Source organism: Ambystoma mexicanum, chromosome 6q, assembly GCF_040938575.1.
Source record: "Ambystoma mexicanum isolate Mex_15411 chromosome 6q, UKY_AmexF1_1, whole genome shotgun sequence".
In the NCBI taxonomy this organism is placed as follows: domain Eukaryota; kingdom Metazoa; phylum Chordata; class Amphibia; order Caudata; family Ambystomatidae; genus Ambystoma; species Ambystoma mexicanum.
The window spans coordinates 794,768,423-794,785,063 of NC_090937.1; the positions used below are offsets into that span (position 1 = coordinate 794,768,423).

The following is a 16,641-nucleotide window of genomic DNA, read 5'->3' on the forward strand; positions in this document are numbered from 1 at the left end:
AAAGACATTAAGACAACATCAGTTCTCATACCATGAACCCCTTGCAGCATGGCTGACCCTAGCAGCATTACCCACTGCAGGAGATGTCACATCAACCCTCTAAAGACATGCATGATGCACAAGAGCATTATAAGGGTGTGGCCTATATGTTTGATTTTTAGAAACGTTTTGTCAATGCACGAAAACAGCAACAAGACACATCTTCCCAAAATTACCTGATTGTGGAGTACAACTTCCCAATTTACAAAGCAACGTGGTCCTAAAACAATGTCAAGGTCCCCACTTTGCCTCTCAATGCGGACACTCAGGGCAGCGACACATCCTTTTATTTGAATGTGCCTATTTTCCAGCAGCCTGCCTCAAACCAGTATGAGGAATACTCGCCAGTGTCTGATAACGGTATTAGTGAGTGTTTTCAGAGTCCATGTCAGAATGGTAGGATAACAGTCTCCAATCATGAAATAAAATAGATTGTATATCGAATTTACATCTCAGCTTGTGAAAGAGCAGATTCCGTGGCCTTCTCCCCAGTGAATTGTGGAGCGCAACCAAACGACTCTCTCAGTGGTTGGTGCATTGTAAAAAAAAAACATGTTTTAAATAAAATAATCAATTATCACAAGGAAAAGAATAGTGTGTTGAAATGATTACGATAGGAGAATTAATGTTAACGAAACAGAAAATGGTGGCGTCATTTAGCACAACCAGTCCGATATCAGCACATGATTACCATAGCCAATCAGATACATTCACGGTTATGCAACTCTGCTTTCTGTGACTCCACTGCAGGAAACTCCTTACCTTTAATTGCCGGATTGAAGTATGAGCGTGCATTCCTATTGGTGTTGATAATCCTAAACCATCAAACTGTGGAGGCTCCTTTGGGGAATGTACAACAAATGTGATTCCGGCATCAACAAAGCCTAGGTAAGGATCATCCGTGAATACTGACTGTTGAAAACAAAATCATACTTATTTAGGCTCATAAAGATACGTGAATTCTTATAGCACAATGCCAACGCGATCAATTCACTAAGCTGGAAGATTTCGGTGGGATATACTTATTTTGTAGTAAACCGAAAAGGTTGATGCATTTGCCTGGTTTTCATAGACTAATTTTGCATTAAACATTTAAAGCGATACAAGATTATGCATGGAATATTTCACACCATAACATTTGTTATGTTTCGTTCTTTCAAATTTCAAATCATACACATAAGACTTCAAATTAAATTGTTCAACAGCTTTGGATATTAACAATTAGTGACCATGTATGAGGAATTACCATCTAGCAAGGGTGTAGAAGCCCTGGGTGTTTGGATTTGTGTTAGTTAATAAAATGATGCAGGAAATTTCATTTCAGAAAGGGACATCTGCTGATCAGAGATTCCTTTCATTAGCTCCATGAAAAAAACATAGTATACACCTGTGTCCTGCTAAATCAGTACCCTGATCTCCAGTGGAACACTGTAGGTTCAGGGGTCACAGGGACCCTCTTGTCAGCTGTAGTGAAAGCCAAGTCTCTGCAGATCAGTAGCTGAATTTAAGACATGCACTCCTTTCCCAAACTACATAACTTTGACAGTTACTATCCAGGTGGGACTTTAAACTGTAAATACAAGCCATAGCTGAGTTCGAGTTATGACGGCTAGTATATCTCATAATTATCCAAGCCACATCAATTTTATATCACACATGTGTCAGCCCTTGGAGCCCAGCTCAGTGGTTTAATGGTTATGAGTATTGCCCTGTGCCAGGCTGTCTCGGCAGCTCCCAGTAAGACTGTAGATCCTGTGTGAGGGCAGGTAACACCCTCTCCATTGCAATGCACAGAAATGGTCCTGGGAACAGGAATCGAAAAGCATACCCTTCACAAATCCTTGCACCAGGGTGCTGCATGCCAAAAAGGAATTCAATATTTTTGACAACTGAGGGGGGGAAGATTGAGTGTAGGCAGGGGGTGCTCAATCCAGATAGAGGAAGGTTCTACAGTCGTGTTTCCTTTCTTTAATTTCTTTCCTTACTGTCCCCTCCACGTCCTTTGACACAAAGCACTTTGGGTATGATGCCAGAAGGCAAAGTATCCCAAGAACAGGGATTTGACCCTTAAAGCAGGCTTGCTTTTGTCCAATCACCTGTAGACCTTTGCCTTTAAAATAATTGTACTCCCATTCCTTCTTTGAATCATCTCTGGACTCTAACATTTGAAGAATATTTTGTTTGGAACCTGCTGGGAGAGCAGTCCTTTCCAAAGTCCTCCAGTTGTGAGGTGTAGACCGGCAGTCTAAGGCAGTGGAAAGCTCTCTCCCTTAACCATCCTCATGGCACATTTGGAGGAACTGCTGCTGAAGAAAGACCTGCCTTTCAGCCATGTGCAGTGGCACCGAGGATGTAACTGTGATGTAAGACTCCTGCTGGTATGTGCCAGCCTCCACCATGTTTGGGAGCTCAAGAAAAAGACTACTCTTGCCACTAAGCCCCTAGAGCTGGATTCTCAGCATCTGAGAGCCAAATCGGCCAGGTTTCCTGCAGGTCCATTATCAAACTGCTGCAAACTGTTATTCAAGTCTATTCGACCGTTTCTGAATCAACAGATACCTATGGGAGCTTCCGTTGGCTATCGCAGATCTTCCTACCTCTGTCCCACACATTCAAACCTGTTCACTGCACCGGCTGAAGTGTCATTTCCCCAGCTCGACCCAAGAAGCATCCCTGTACCTTCAACACTTGCACCATCATTCGAACCCCCAGCCTTTTCATTGCTGATGCAGTCGACGGTCGGACCAACCCTGGTGGTCTTCACAAACCTGCTATCTTCGAGCACACCATCAAACTGACTCACCGTGCCCATTCTGATAACAGCCGCTCTGGCATGGAGCCTTAACCATCAATCCAAACCTGGTGATCTCCATGATCTGTATAGCTAAAGCAATGTTTTGACCCACTGCAAGCTTCAGTTCTACCCCACCTTGGTATCTTCTTGCTGCTGGACTCATGTGACTTGTGCATTTTGAACAATATTGAATTGCCGAACATCACAGAGAAGCCAGAGTACCTGTTGTTCAACCGCCAAGACACTGCTACATTTTTTTGGCCTGATAATTGTCCCCATGTCCATTTTGGTACCTGGAAACAGGCTAAGGCACTTTAATCCTTTTTGCCCTTCAAGAACATGTCCTTTACAAGAACATTTTATTTTGTATTTGCCTTTCTCAAACTATCTCATTACCCACAGTGCCGCATCTTGCTATGTTGTATATTCTGTGTTATTTCTAAAGGGCTTTGTTTTTGTAGTGTTTTCTGTTTAGTTATTATTGTGTATGGATTGTTTAATTAAAGTATTACATGGCCACAGCAGTGGCCATGTAGTTATGCTTAAGTTGCTGTTTCCATAGGAAGAGCACTTTTTGGGCGGCTTATAACTTCGCTCTCCCTGGACGAATCCTCACCAATCTTTGCAAAAAAACGTATTTGGGTCACTCTGAATTTTTTTGCAAACTTTGGTGAGGATTCGTCCAGGGGGGGGAAAGTTATAAGGGGGGTCCCAAAACTTTTTTTTCCCATAGACTGAATGGGAAAACATTTTGCTCGGGTCTACAGCCCAAACCGCTGGACGGATTTTCACCAAATTTGGACCAGGAGCAGCGGCTTGGTCCCGAAAGCGTGCTTTTGCAAATTTGGTGAATATCCGCCCAGTAGTTTTTTTTTTTAAAATGACCAAAAAGTAGGTCCAAAAAAATTAGTGATATCTGTGTTCGGTCCGCGGAAGGACTTCCCTGTTCGCTACGCGGACAGGACAGTGATTGGGCCAGCAGCTTGCGTGATGTCGTCTCTCTCATTGGATGCGGTGAAAGCGTGCAGTGCGTCTGGCTTCAGAGACGCCCACCATCTTTCTTTGATGCATGAGAGGCTTTGTCAGGTCAGCAGGAGCGTGTCTGTCTCTTGTTCCTCCCACCCCCGCTCATGCCCATGTCTGCCCCACCCCCCGCTCCTGCCCTGTGCGTCCTTTCTGTCCCCCCCACCCCCGCTCATGCCCCGTGTGTCCTTCCTGTTCCCCCAACCCCCACTCATGCTCCGTGTGTCCCCTGTTCCTCCAGCCCCCCGCTCACGGCTTCGCACACGGTGGCCAGCGGAGGGCCGAGGAGGGGGATCTGCTGCAAGAACTCATGTCCGTGCGGCATGTCCGTGTTTTTGTTTGTTCCCCACACCCCCGCTCATGCCCCGTGTGTCTCTATCCCTCCCGCCCACCCCCGCTCAAGCCCAGTGAGTGTCTCTCCCTCCCCCCACCCCCGCTCATGCCCCGTGTGTCTCTATCCCGCCCGCCCACCCCCCGCTCATGCCCCGTGTGTCTCTCTGCCTCCGTCCCACCCCCGCTCATGCCCCGTGTGTCTCTCTCCCTCTCCCCCACCCCGCTCATGCCCCGTGTGTCTCTCTCCCTCCCCCCACCCCCGCTCATGCCCCATGTGTCTCTCTCTCTCCCCCCACCCCCGCTCATGCCCCGTGTCGGTGGCCAGCGGAGGGCCGAGGAGCGGGATCTGCTGCACAAACTCATGTCCGTGTGGCATGTCCGTGTTTTTGTTTGTCCCTCCCACCCCCCGCTCATGCCCCGTGTGTCTCTATCCCTCCTGCCCACCCCCCGCTCATGCCCCGTGTGTCTCTCTCCCTCCCCCCCACCCCTGCTCATGCCCCGTGTGTCTCTCTCCCTCCCCATCCCCGCTCATGCCCTGTGTGTCTCTCTCTCTCCCTCCCACCCACCCCCGCTCATGCCCCGTGTGTCTCCATCCCTCCCACCCACCCCCCGCTCATGCCCCGTGTGTCTCTCCCCTCACCCACTACTCATGCCCCGTTTGTCTCTCCACTCCCACCCACCCCCCGCTCATGCCCTGTGTGTCTCTATCCCTCCCACCCACCTCCCGCTCATGCCCCGTGAGTCTCTATGACTCCCAACCACCCCCCGCTCATGCCCCGTGTGTCTCTCTCCCTCCCACCCACCCCCGCTCATGCCCCGTGTGTTTCTATCCCTCCCGCCCACCCCCCGCTCATGCCCCGTGTGTCTCTATCCCTGCCGCCCACCCCGCTCATGCCCCGTGTGTGTCCCTCCCTCCCCCCACCCCCGCTCAAGCCCCGTGTGTGTCTCTCCCTCCCCCCGCCCCCGCTCATGCCCCGTGTGTGTCTCTCCCTCCCCCCTACCCCCGTTCATGCCTCGTGTATCTCTCCCCTCACCCCTACTCATGCCCCATGTGTCTCTAGCCCTCCCACCCACCCCCCACTCATGCCCCGAGCCCTCCCACCCACCCCCCGCTCATGCCCCTAGCCCTCCCACCCACCCCCCGCTCATGCCCCGTTTGTCTCTATCCCTTACACCCACCCCCCGCTCAAGCTTCTTGTGTATCTATCACTCCCACCCACCCCCCGCTCATGCCCCGTGTGTCTCTATCCCTTCCACCCACCCCCCGCTCATGTCCCGTGTGTCTCTATCCCTCCCACCCACCCCCGCTCATGCCCCGTGTATCTCTCCCCTCACCCACTAATCATGCCCCGTGTGTCTCTATCCCTCCCACCCACCCCCGCTCATGCCCCGTGTGTCTCTCCCCTCACCCCCTACTCATGCACCGTGTGTCTATAGCCCTCCCACCCACCCCCCGCTCATGCCCCGTTTGTCTCTCCCCTCCCACCCACCCCCCGCTCATGCCCCGTGTGTCTCTTTCCCTCCCACCCACCTCCCGCTCATGCCCCGTGTGTCTCTATCCCTCCCACCCACCCCCCACTCATGCCCCGTGTGTCTCTATCCCTCCCACCCACCCCCCGCTCATGCCCCGTGTGTCTCTCTTCCTCCCCCCCACACCCCCCTCATGCCCCGTGTGTCTCTATCCCTCCCAACCACCCCCCGCTCATGCCCCGTGTGTCTCTATCCTTCCCGCCCACCCCCGCTCATGCCCCGTGTGTGTCTCTCCCTCCCCCCACCCCCGCTCATGCCCCGTGTGTGTCTCTCCCTCCCCTCCACCCCCGATCATGCCTCGTGTGTCTCTCCCCTCACACCCTACTCATGCCCCGTGTGTCTCTAGCCCTCCCACCCACCCCCCGCTCATGCCCCGTGTGTCTCTATCCCTCCCATCCACCCCCTCTCATGCCCAGTGTGTCTCTATCCCTCCCACCCATCCCCCGCTCATGCCCAGTGTCTCTCCCTCCCCCCACCCCCTGCTCATGCCCTGTGTGTCTCTCCCCTCACCCACTACTCATGCCCCATGTGTTTCTAGCCCTCCCACCCACCCCCTGCTCATGCCCCGTTTGTCTCTCCCCTCCCACCCACCCCCACTCATGCCCCGTGTGTCTCTATCCCTCCCACCCACCCCCCGCTCATGCCCCCTGTGTCTCTATCCCTACCACCCACCCCCTGCTCATGCCCCGTGTGTCTCCATCCCTAGCACCCACCCCCCGCTCATGCCCCATGTGTCTCTCAACTCCCTCCAACCCCCTGCTCATGCTTCGTGTGTCTCTCCCCTCCGCCCCACCCCCCGCTCATGCCCCGTGTGTCTCTTCGCTCCCCCCACCCCCGCTCACGCCCCGTGTGTGTCTCTCCCTCCCCTCCCCTCCACCCCCGCTCATGCCTCGTGTGTCTCTCCCCTCACCCCCTACTCATGCCCCGTGTGTCTCTAGCACTCCCACCCACCCCCCGCTCATGCCCCGTGTGTCTCTATCCCATCCAACCCACCCCCCGCTCATGCCCTGTGTGTCTCTATCCCTCCCACCCATCCCCCGCTCATGCCCAGTGTCTCGCCCTCCCCCCCACCCCTTGCTCATGCCCTGTGTGTCTCTCCCCTCACCCCCTACTCATGCCCCGTGTGTTTCTAGAACCTCCCACCCACCCCCCCGCTCATGCCCCGTTTGTCTCTCCCCTCCCACCCACCCCCACTCATGCCCCGTGTGTCCCTATCCCTCCCACCCACCCCCCGCTCATGCCCCTTGTGTCTATATCCCTACCACCCACCCCCTGCTCATGCCCCGTGTGTCTCCATCCCTATCACCCACCGCCCGCTCATGCCCCATGTGTCTCTCAACTCCCTCCAACCCCCTGCTCATGCCCCGTGTGTCTCTCCCCTCCGCCCCACCCCCCGCTCATGCCCCGTGTGTCTCTTCCCTCCCCCCACCCCCCGCTCATGCCCCGTGTGTCTCTCCCCTCAAACCCACCCCCCGCTCATGCCCCGTGTGTCTCTCCACTCCCACCCACCCCCGCTCATGCCCCGTGTGTCTCTTCCCTAGCACCAACCCCCCGCTCATGCCCCGTGTGTATATCTCCCTCCCACCCACCCGCGCTCATGCCCCGTGTGTCTCTAGCCCTTCCCCCCCACCCCCCGCTCATGCCCCATGTGTCTCTAGTACTCCAACCCACCCAGCGCTCATGAACCTAACCCTCCCACCCACCCCCCGCTCATGCCCCGTGTGTCTCTCCCCCCACTCCCCGCTCACGCCCCGTGTGTCTCTAGCCAGCCCTCCCACCCACCCCCGGCTCATGCCCTGTGTGTCTCTAGCCCTCCCCCCACCCTCTGCTCATGCCCCTTGTGTCTCTCCCCCCACGCCCTGCTCATGCCCCGTGTGTGTCTCTCCCTCCCCCGACCCCCGCTCATGCCCCGTGTGTGTCTCTCCCTCCCCCCCGCCCCCGCTCATGCCCTGTGTGTCTCTCCCTCCCCTCCACGCCCGCTCATGCCTCGTGTGTCTCTCCCCTCACCCCCTACTCATGCCCCGTGTGTCTCTAGCCCTCCCACCCACCCCCGCTCATGCCCCGTGTGTCTCTATCCCTCCCACCCACCCTCCGCTCATGCACCGTGTGTCTCTATCCCTCCCACCCACCCCCCGCTCATGCCCCGTGTCTCTCCCTCCCCCACCACCTGCTCATGCCCCGTGTGTCTCTCCCCTCACCCCCTACTCACGTCCCGTGTGTTTCTAGCCCTCCCACCCACCCCCCGCACATGCCCCATTTGTCTCTCCCCTCCCACCCACCCCCACTCATGCCCCGTGTGTCTCTATCCCTCCCACCCACCCCCCACTCATGCCCCGTGTGTCTCTATCCCTACCACCCACCCACCCCCCACTCATGCCCCGTGTGTCTCTATGCCTCCCATCCACCCCCCGCTCATGCCCCGTGTGTCTCTCAACTCCCTCAAACCCCCCGCTCATGCCCCGTGTGTCTCTCCCCTATGCCCCACCCCCCGCTCATGCCCCGTGTGTCTCTTCCCTCCCCCCACCCCCTGCTCATGCCCCGTGTGTCTCTCCCCTCCCACCCACCCCCCACTCATGCCCCGTGTGTCTCTTCCCTAGCACCAACCCCCCGCTCATGCCCCATGTGCATCTCTCCCTCCCACCCACCCCCCGCTCATGCCCCGTGTGTCTCTAGCCCTCCCACCCCCCGCTCAAGCCCCATGTGTCTCTAGCCCTCCCACCCACCCCACGCTCATGCACCTAGCCCTCCCACCCACCCCCCGCTCCTGCCCCGTGTGTCTCTCCCCCCACTCCCTGCTCACACCCCGTGTGTCTCTAGCGAGCCCTCCCACCCACCCCCCGCTCATGCCCTGTGTGTCTCTAGCCCTCCCCCCACCCCCTGCTCATGCCCCGTGTGTCTCTCCCCACCCCCTGCTCATGCCCCATGTGTGTCTCTCCCTCCCCCCACCCCCGCTCATGCGTCGTGTGTTTGTCTCTCCCTCCCCCCACCCCCGCTCATGCCCTGTGTGTGTCTCTCCCTCCCCTCCACCCCCGCTCCTGCCTCGTGTGTCTCCCCCCTCACCCCCTACTCATGCCCCGTGTGTCTCTAGCCCTCCCACCCACCCCACGCTCATGCCCCGTGTGTCTCTATAACTCCCACCCACCCCCTGCCCATGCCCCGTGTCTCTCCATCCCCCCACCCCCTGCTCATGCCCCGTGTGTCTCTCCCCTCACCCCCTACTCATGCCCTGTGTGTCTCTAGCCCTCCCACCCACCCCCCACTCATGCCCCGTGTGTGTCTCTATCCCTACCACCCACCCCCCGCTCATGCCCCGTGTGTCTCTATCACTCCCACCCACCCCCCGCTCATGACCCGTGTGTCTCTATCCCTCCCACCCACCCCCCGCTCATGCCCCATGTGTCTCTATTCTCTCCCGCCCACCCCCCGCTCATGCCCCGTGTGTCTCTATCCCTCCTGCCCACCCCCCGGTCATGCCTCGTGTGTTTCTATCCCTCCCGCCCCCCGCTCATGCCCCGTGTGTTTCTATCCCTCCTGTCCACCCCCCGCTCATGCCCCGTGTGTCTCTATCCCTCCCGTCCCTCCCCCCGCTCATGCCCCGTGTTTGTCTCTAATCCTCCGACCCACCCTCCGCTCATGCCCCATGTGTGTCTCTCCCTCTCCCCACCCCCGCTCAGGCCCCATGTGTCTCTAGCCCTCCCACCCACCCCCTGCTCATGCCCCTCGCCCTTCCACCCACCCCCCGCTCTTGCCCCGTGTGTCTCTCTCCCCACCCCTGCTCATGCCTGTGTGTCTCTAGCCAGCCCTCCAACCCACCCCCCGCTCATGCCCCGTGTGTCTCTAGCCCTCCCCCCACCCCCTGCTCATGCCCCGTGTGTCTCTCCCCCCATCCCCTGCTCATGCCCCGTGTGACTCGAGCCCTCCCACCCACCCCCTGCTCGTGCCCCGTGTGTCTCTCCCCTCCCCTGAAATGGATGCCCGCCACTGTGCTCGCTTTGGCTTTTGCGGCATTAATGAAGGAAAAGCCAGCCAGCTGTAGGAAACAAAAGCTACCACTGTGTGGCTTTTCCTTCATTGGTGCTGTACGCGGAGGACGGGGACCGGAAACTACAGGCTCCTCCGAGCCTGAGAAACTTAGAAAGAAAAAACGCACCATTTTCAAACACAACCGCGTTGTGTTTCAGCATGAATCTGCTTTCCCATTTGGGGCTTTTGGGGCTCCCCACTGGGAGCCCTAGAGCCCCAAATGGGAAAGCAGATTTAGGCAGAAACACTGCAGCATTTAGCATTTCCCATTTGGGGCTCTCGGGCCCCCCGTGGGGAGCCCGAGAGCCCCAAATGGGGAATCAGCTGTAGGCAGAAACACTGCGGCATGTAAACACAACCGTGTTGTGTTTCTGCCTGCCTTGGCTTTCACTTTGGGTCTCCGGTGCTCTCCTGGGGGAGCACTGGAGACCCAAAGTGATAGCCACGGCAGGCAGAAACACAACGCGGTTGTGTTTGAAAATGCTTCAGTTTTTCTTTCTGAGTTTCTCAGGCTCCTCCGAGCCAGAGGAGCCTGAGAAACTTAGAAAGAAAAACCGCAGCGTTTTCAAACACAATAACGTTGTATTTATGTTTGCGGTCGCTTCAAAAGCAACCGCAAACATAAATACAACGTTTTTAAAGCTGCAGTTTTATTTCTAAGTTTTCCGGGCTCCTCCAGCCCGGAAAACGTAGAAAGAAATACGCAGCTAGTGTTTATTTTTATTAAAAAATAGCACTTACCGAGATGCAGCTGCAGCTTTTCTGCCTGTAGTCTCCGGTCCCTGTCCTCCTCTTACAGCACCAATGAAGGAAAAGCCACCCAGTAGTAGCTTTTGTTTACTACAGCTGGATGGATTTTCCTTCATTAGTGCCGCAAAAAGCCAAAGCGAGCACAGCGGTGGGAATCCATTTCACAAAATGGATGCCCCCATGTGCTATCTTTGAGCGTGAATTGCTCAAAATTTGACATAGGGACTTCAACAAAAAAAATGCCAATAGTTTTTTTTTTAATATTGCCTATCTATTTTTGAAATAAAAAATGTTGGGTGAACCATTCCTTTAAGGAACCAAAGTTACGAGAGAATTCTCACTGTAGCAGAACTATTAATGTTGCAAACCTAAGATTGTATGTACATGATCCACTGATAAGAGCCCGGAGATATACCGAATTAGAAATTATTAATCCAAACTGTTATGATTAAAATTGATAAAATTCCATAGAATGAGAAAGACAGTTCGCACAGAGATGGGGATTGAATGTGAATGTAGCCCATCAAATATGAAATGGATATGTCCGATTTCATTAGGGAACATAATTTTAGAAATGTACATTTGTGCAAAAGTTAAGTTTTGGTCAAAATCAATGTGTGAGTTCCTAAATCCCATCATAAAGATTACAGCTCTGTTCTGACTGCCAACCAAAACAAGGCAAGTGCCTGTGGCCACTCACAACCATGGGGGTGTGTTTTTAAATTCTGCCCACACCATAAACTTGGTGATGTCATTTGATAGTATAAATATTGGAACTTCACTCCACATAAGACAGACTGCTTCCAGAACACATCCGGATTTCCGTGCAGCGTCTTTTTCCTGACTTCTTAATCTTGTCCATAACTCTTCACCTTGCAGCTGACTCGAGCTCTCTTTGCAGAATCCAGGCCTTAGCATTGCTGAACTCTTTTTAGCTAGGCCCAAATTCAACCATCCCAAAACTTAAAATAATAATTCTGATTCAGTCTCGCTTGCTACCATTAAGGCTTGCCTGCTGAAACTTACATCCTGCAATCTGCCATGTCCAGTGACCAGAAGTGCCCATCCAAAATCCAGTTTGAGTTGCGGTCCAAAACCGTGCTGCTGATCCAATCACTCCAGAGGTGCCCTGCTGTGGTAGATCTGACCCGATCCGATGACCAGAACTTTGACGGTCCAATTTTAATTACAAGGGACTGTAAGTATGAATAGGAAGAACAGTGACCCATAGTAAATTTGCATTGTCTTATCCTATCTCAACCCATCCCATCTGTAAATTCAGAACCCTAGCATTGTCAAAACCATTCTTGCACTGATTTTCCTCATTTGTTTTACCAAACCCTAAGTCATTAGTGATTTGGTGTAACTAAAATAGATCCCAGAAAGAAATCGAGCATCCACCATGTGAAGGGTTACGCTGGCCACATGACTGTGAAGATTCATGTGTGCCATTCTCTTTTTCATAATCATAAATATCGTGTAATCAAACCAATCTGTCATTTTTAAAACCGAATTTCTGTTTTCATTTTCGCGCCTATTTTGCAAAAATGTCTCTCACTTAAAGCTCCATAACTTCTTAAACTGTATAGATAGAAACTCTCACTGATACCTAAGACCCTTAGCTACATCCATAACCAAAAACTGCATCGTGGAACAGTATATTTGACAGTTTTTTTTTCAAATGTCGCATAGTGAAATTTTGCCGCGAATTTGCAGTTTTACACGTGCCTTTTTCCCCATTCAAAGTGTTTCAACTCCCATCCTGATCTAAAGTGTGTACTGTTGTTTATATTGTAGCCCTTTTTTTGTCAGGACCTGTTTAGTGTTGCTTTCCTAAGAATTTTTCTCCATTTAAGCATTTTTTCACCCCTTTGCCGTATTTCACAAAGCCATTTTCACCTGTCATTTTAAAAGTGTCAAATTCCAGGAACGGTTTTCTCTCTTGTTTAGGGAGGGAAGATTGCATCCAAACTCTAGACATTATCTTTCATTCCTGAATACCTGCTGATTACTGACATATGTGTAGGATTGCTCATTTTACTTTAAAGAACATTTGCAGGGGGAAATATTAACCTAAACGCTGTCTGTTCACAAACCAAAACTGTTATTTTTCCTGTGTTTTACATTCTGCATTATTGTAACTCAATTCAATTGCTTTACTTATTTTGAATTGTATTGTCACCGCTTGGTGATTGCTGCCCCATATATATATATATATATATATATATATATATATATATATATATATATATATATATATATATACATTCAGTGAAAAAAACTTTGTTAAAGGGACGTTATGGTTCAAAGTAAAACCGAAAAACCCCTGAAATTTGGCAGTTATGGTAACATAAGCAACCATAACTCGCGCCACCGTGCACTGCTAACACTAACATCAGGACATCAAAGATGACATCACAAATGTCATTGATGACATCACTGATGACATCACATGGCTCGCTCTCCCTTTTTATACTTTACTGACATATCGAAGCCACATAGTTTTCTTCAGTAACAGTCAGGAAGTAAAAATTGAAAAGGTACTATATTTGTAGACTTAGGGTCAAGTCACATCATATGAAACATATACATAGCGGAAGACACAGGCTTCAAAGAGAGCAATCCTTTCTGTGCATGAAGATAATCATTAGGGTTATCAGCACGTTCTCATAGTTTTATTTTTATTACTCTACCTTCCCTGTATATGCTCATATTTGTATACATTATACTCACTCTCCTTTCCTTTGGGTGCAGTCACATCATGTGATACACATACATATGGTAAGTAGCAGCTTTGAAACAGAGCAATCGTTTCTCTGTATAAAGACAATCAGTTAGGTTATGAACTCTTTCTGCTACTACTTCTGCTTTTTTGTTTACTTCACTGTCCCTGTATATACTCATATGTGTATGTGTTGTTGTCTCTTTGTGTTTTTTCTGTAATAATTATGTATTAAGTGGGTTTTATTATCTACTTATTACATGTTTCACAGCACACAAAACTCTAATAAGAAAGCAGTTATCATTTCAGTATTCAACATGGCAAGATTATGAATATGGCACCTTCATCATGTATGCTGCACACACTGCCTATGTTTCTGCATGAGTAGCTTAGTATACTGGATAGAACTTCATAATAGAATGCTATTTATATCAATGCATTGCTTAATGCACTAATTAGCTCATGATTTTTATCCCAATGATCCTTGACAGTTTTTGGTCAGCATTATAAGAATCCCTTGTACAGAGTTTTTATGAAAAGTAAATGCACATGTGATGTCATCAGTGATGTCATCAGTGACATTTGTGATGTCATCTTTGATGTCCTGGGTGTTAGTGTTAGCAGTGCACGGTGGCGCAAGTTATGGTTGCTTATGTTACCATAACTGCCGAATTTCAGGGGTTTTTCAGTTTTACTTTGAACCATAATGTCCCCTTTAACAAAGTTTTTTCACTGAATTTCATAGGTTTTTAGTAGCGCAACTTAACCATAATGTCTCTTTAACAAAGTTTTTTTACTGAATTTCATAGGGTTTTAGTAGCACAACTTAACTATAATATTCCTGACTTCATATACATGTAACATAGAACATACTAACCCCCTCGTAGTGATTTTCATGTCCGCGGACTACCGCCATGTCCGCGGGCATATCGAAAATCTGAGCGTGGTGAATGTAAATTTAAATAGTGTGCCCCATTTCCCCTTTGAAGTTGGCTCTGAAAAGAGACTTTTATTTTTTTTTTTTTTTTACAGATGCTTGACAGACACCTGTTATTTTGTATATTTTTTCTTGTTTTTTTTTCTTACTTTACTCCTAAAATCTTCACATAACCTTCTCCAAAGCAACCCTTACATTCCAAAATAGGAAGGCATTTCCCGTAAAAGATAAAGAAATGCCATCTTCTTTAAAATTAACAGCATTACTGGCATCAATATTCTCATTATTACAAAAGAACATACCAGCTCTAAGCATGAAGGCACACATGCCTCGGTTGATGACACATCTAGCAATGTTTTGCTGAGGACAAAAAACTGAACTATTGTCCCATATTGCCCTAGGTAGTAATGTAGAAAAAATTACTTTCGCATTTGGAAGGATCTTCATTACGGCTTGAACCAAGCGTTCCAAATCAGCCAACAAAGTAGGGGCACTGACGTTGCCCAAATGGAAAGCACCATAGTGCAAAACTACTACATGCGGACTGTTCATCGTGGCCATATCCCCACAAACTTGTACAATTCCCTGTAAATTGCAATCAGGCACAGTGCTCCACACCACCTCCACTCCTTTCACATCAAAGGTCTTTGCAAAATGCCTGCATTGAGTGTACTGTTGTAAACCATACACAAACATATCTCCAAGCACCAACACCCTGACTTTCTCTACTTCTGCCATCTTCACCACACACAGTCTCTTTCAACACAAATCCACAACCTCGACATCTGATTGCCTGATCTGTACAGTCTTCTTTCCATGTTGGATTTCCTGGAAAAACCCGTATGTAGCACGCCCTGTCCACGAACAGCCGCGGTGTCCGCGGACGGCGTCCACTTTACTCTCTGTGCCATTCCCTCATTGCATACAGCTAAGCAATCGCACAATACGAATAACGTCCTCAGAACACCCCCATTTTGTGAATTTTCGAACATTTCAGGACAATTATCATTTCATTATTCAACATATTAACATTATAAATATTATACTTTCATCTTGTACTCTGCACACAATGCTATGTTTCTCCATTAGTAGCTCAGTATACTAGATAGAATCCCATAATACAATACTATTTATATCAATGCATCTTTCAAAGCACTAATAACGGTATGATATTTATTGCAATATCCTTGACACTTTTTTCGCAACATTATAATAAAAATCCCTAGTACACAAATTTCATGAAAAGTACATACACATGTGATGTCATCAGTGATTTCATCAATGACATTTGCGATGTCATCTTTGATGTCCTGGGTGTTAGTCTTAGCAGTGCACGGTGGTGGTGCGAGTTATTTTTCATAGCTTACCATAACTTGCGATTTTCAGGGGTCTTTCGGCTGTACATAGAACAATAACGTCCCTTAAACAAACTTTTTGTAATATCATGCAAACAATATACAAACATTGCGTGCAAAAACCAACTTCTACAGATGGCTTTACACAGAATGTTGCAAAGTAAGAATTTATGCTCGTTCACAGTGAAGGTCAGCTGCTTCCATTTTTTTCTCGGGGCCCGGAGAGGCTCATGAAGCGGACTATAAGATTGTATTGTGTTTTGACCTTGACAGACAGAGATTGTGATGAAAGACTTCTCTTGAAGGAGTGTTGCTAAAACGTAAGAGAAGATAAAGATGACATTTCTGAAACAAAACCACTTTTATATATTATATCACTATGCGAAAGATCGTTCGCACACACGGAGTCGTATTTTGGGACTGCACCACTCGTAGACAATGGAAATTGCAATTGTACTGTAAGTAACCCTTTAGATTATTTTATACCAAATATAATGACAATAGAGTAGCATTAAAGACCGCTCAAGTTGAACTTGTTCATTGAAAGTGGCATAATGTTTTCTACCGCGCACTATCACCGCCAAATTGATCCCCTGTCGTTTAGAGGGCTATGAAAAAGGCAGACGACACAGGGTGGGTTAATAGAAATAATTTAACCGGTCTATAGGCGGTCAAGCGCCCTACTCGCTGTGCCACTTCACTTTAGCCTGTCAAGTGGCACAGCGAGTACAGCGCTCGCTTTGACATCCGTGCACAGCTTGGTAACGTAAGTTCGAATCCCGGCAAGGCCAAACTCAGCCTTTCATCCTTCCGTGGTCGATAAATGAGCACCACACACCGTGGTTAATAATAAGCACCGCTTAGATACCTCACGGTTCTAAGCGCTATATGAATGGGAAAATATTATTATTTTATTATTAACATACTCCGTTGCACTATCTTCGATAGCAAATAGTTTCACGCCTTAATAAATAAAATGATGATTTTTAATGAAGATCAGCTGGTGAGACTAATTTATGTTTTTTAAAACAGGTATGTGGCCCCATTTTGCCTATGTCACAATTTACAGACTCCAGCGGATGTGGTCTTCAACTGCCAGGTGCAGGTCCAAATATGCAACTTCATGACCCTCACC

The 16,641-nt window shown here is 49.9% G+C and overlaps 1 protein-coding gene across 1 annotated transcript in view; it reads right to left on the reverse strand.

The window, feature by feature from the left end:
• ASIC5 (acid sensing ion channel subunit family member 5) overlaps positions 1-16,641 on the reverse strand; it is a 593,203-nt gene that overhangs the window by 273,066 nt on the left and 303,496 nt on the right. The window contains exon 5 of the mRNA XM_069630322.1: positions 802-951. Coding sequence (XP_069486423.1) covers positions 802-951 — 150 coding nt within the window. The remainder of the gene's footprint in view (positions 1-801; positions 952-16,641) is intronic.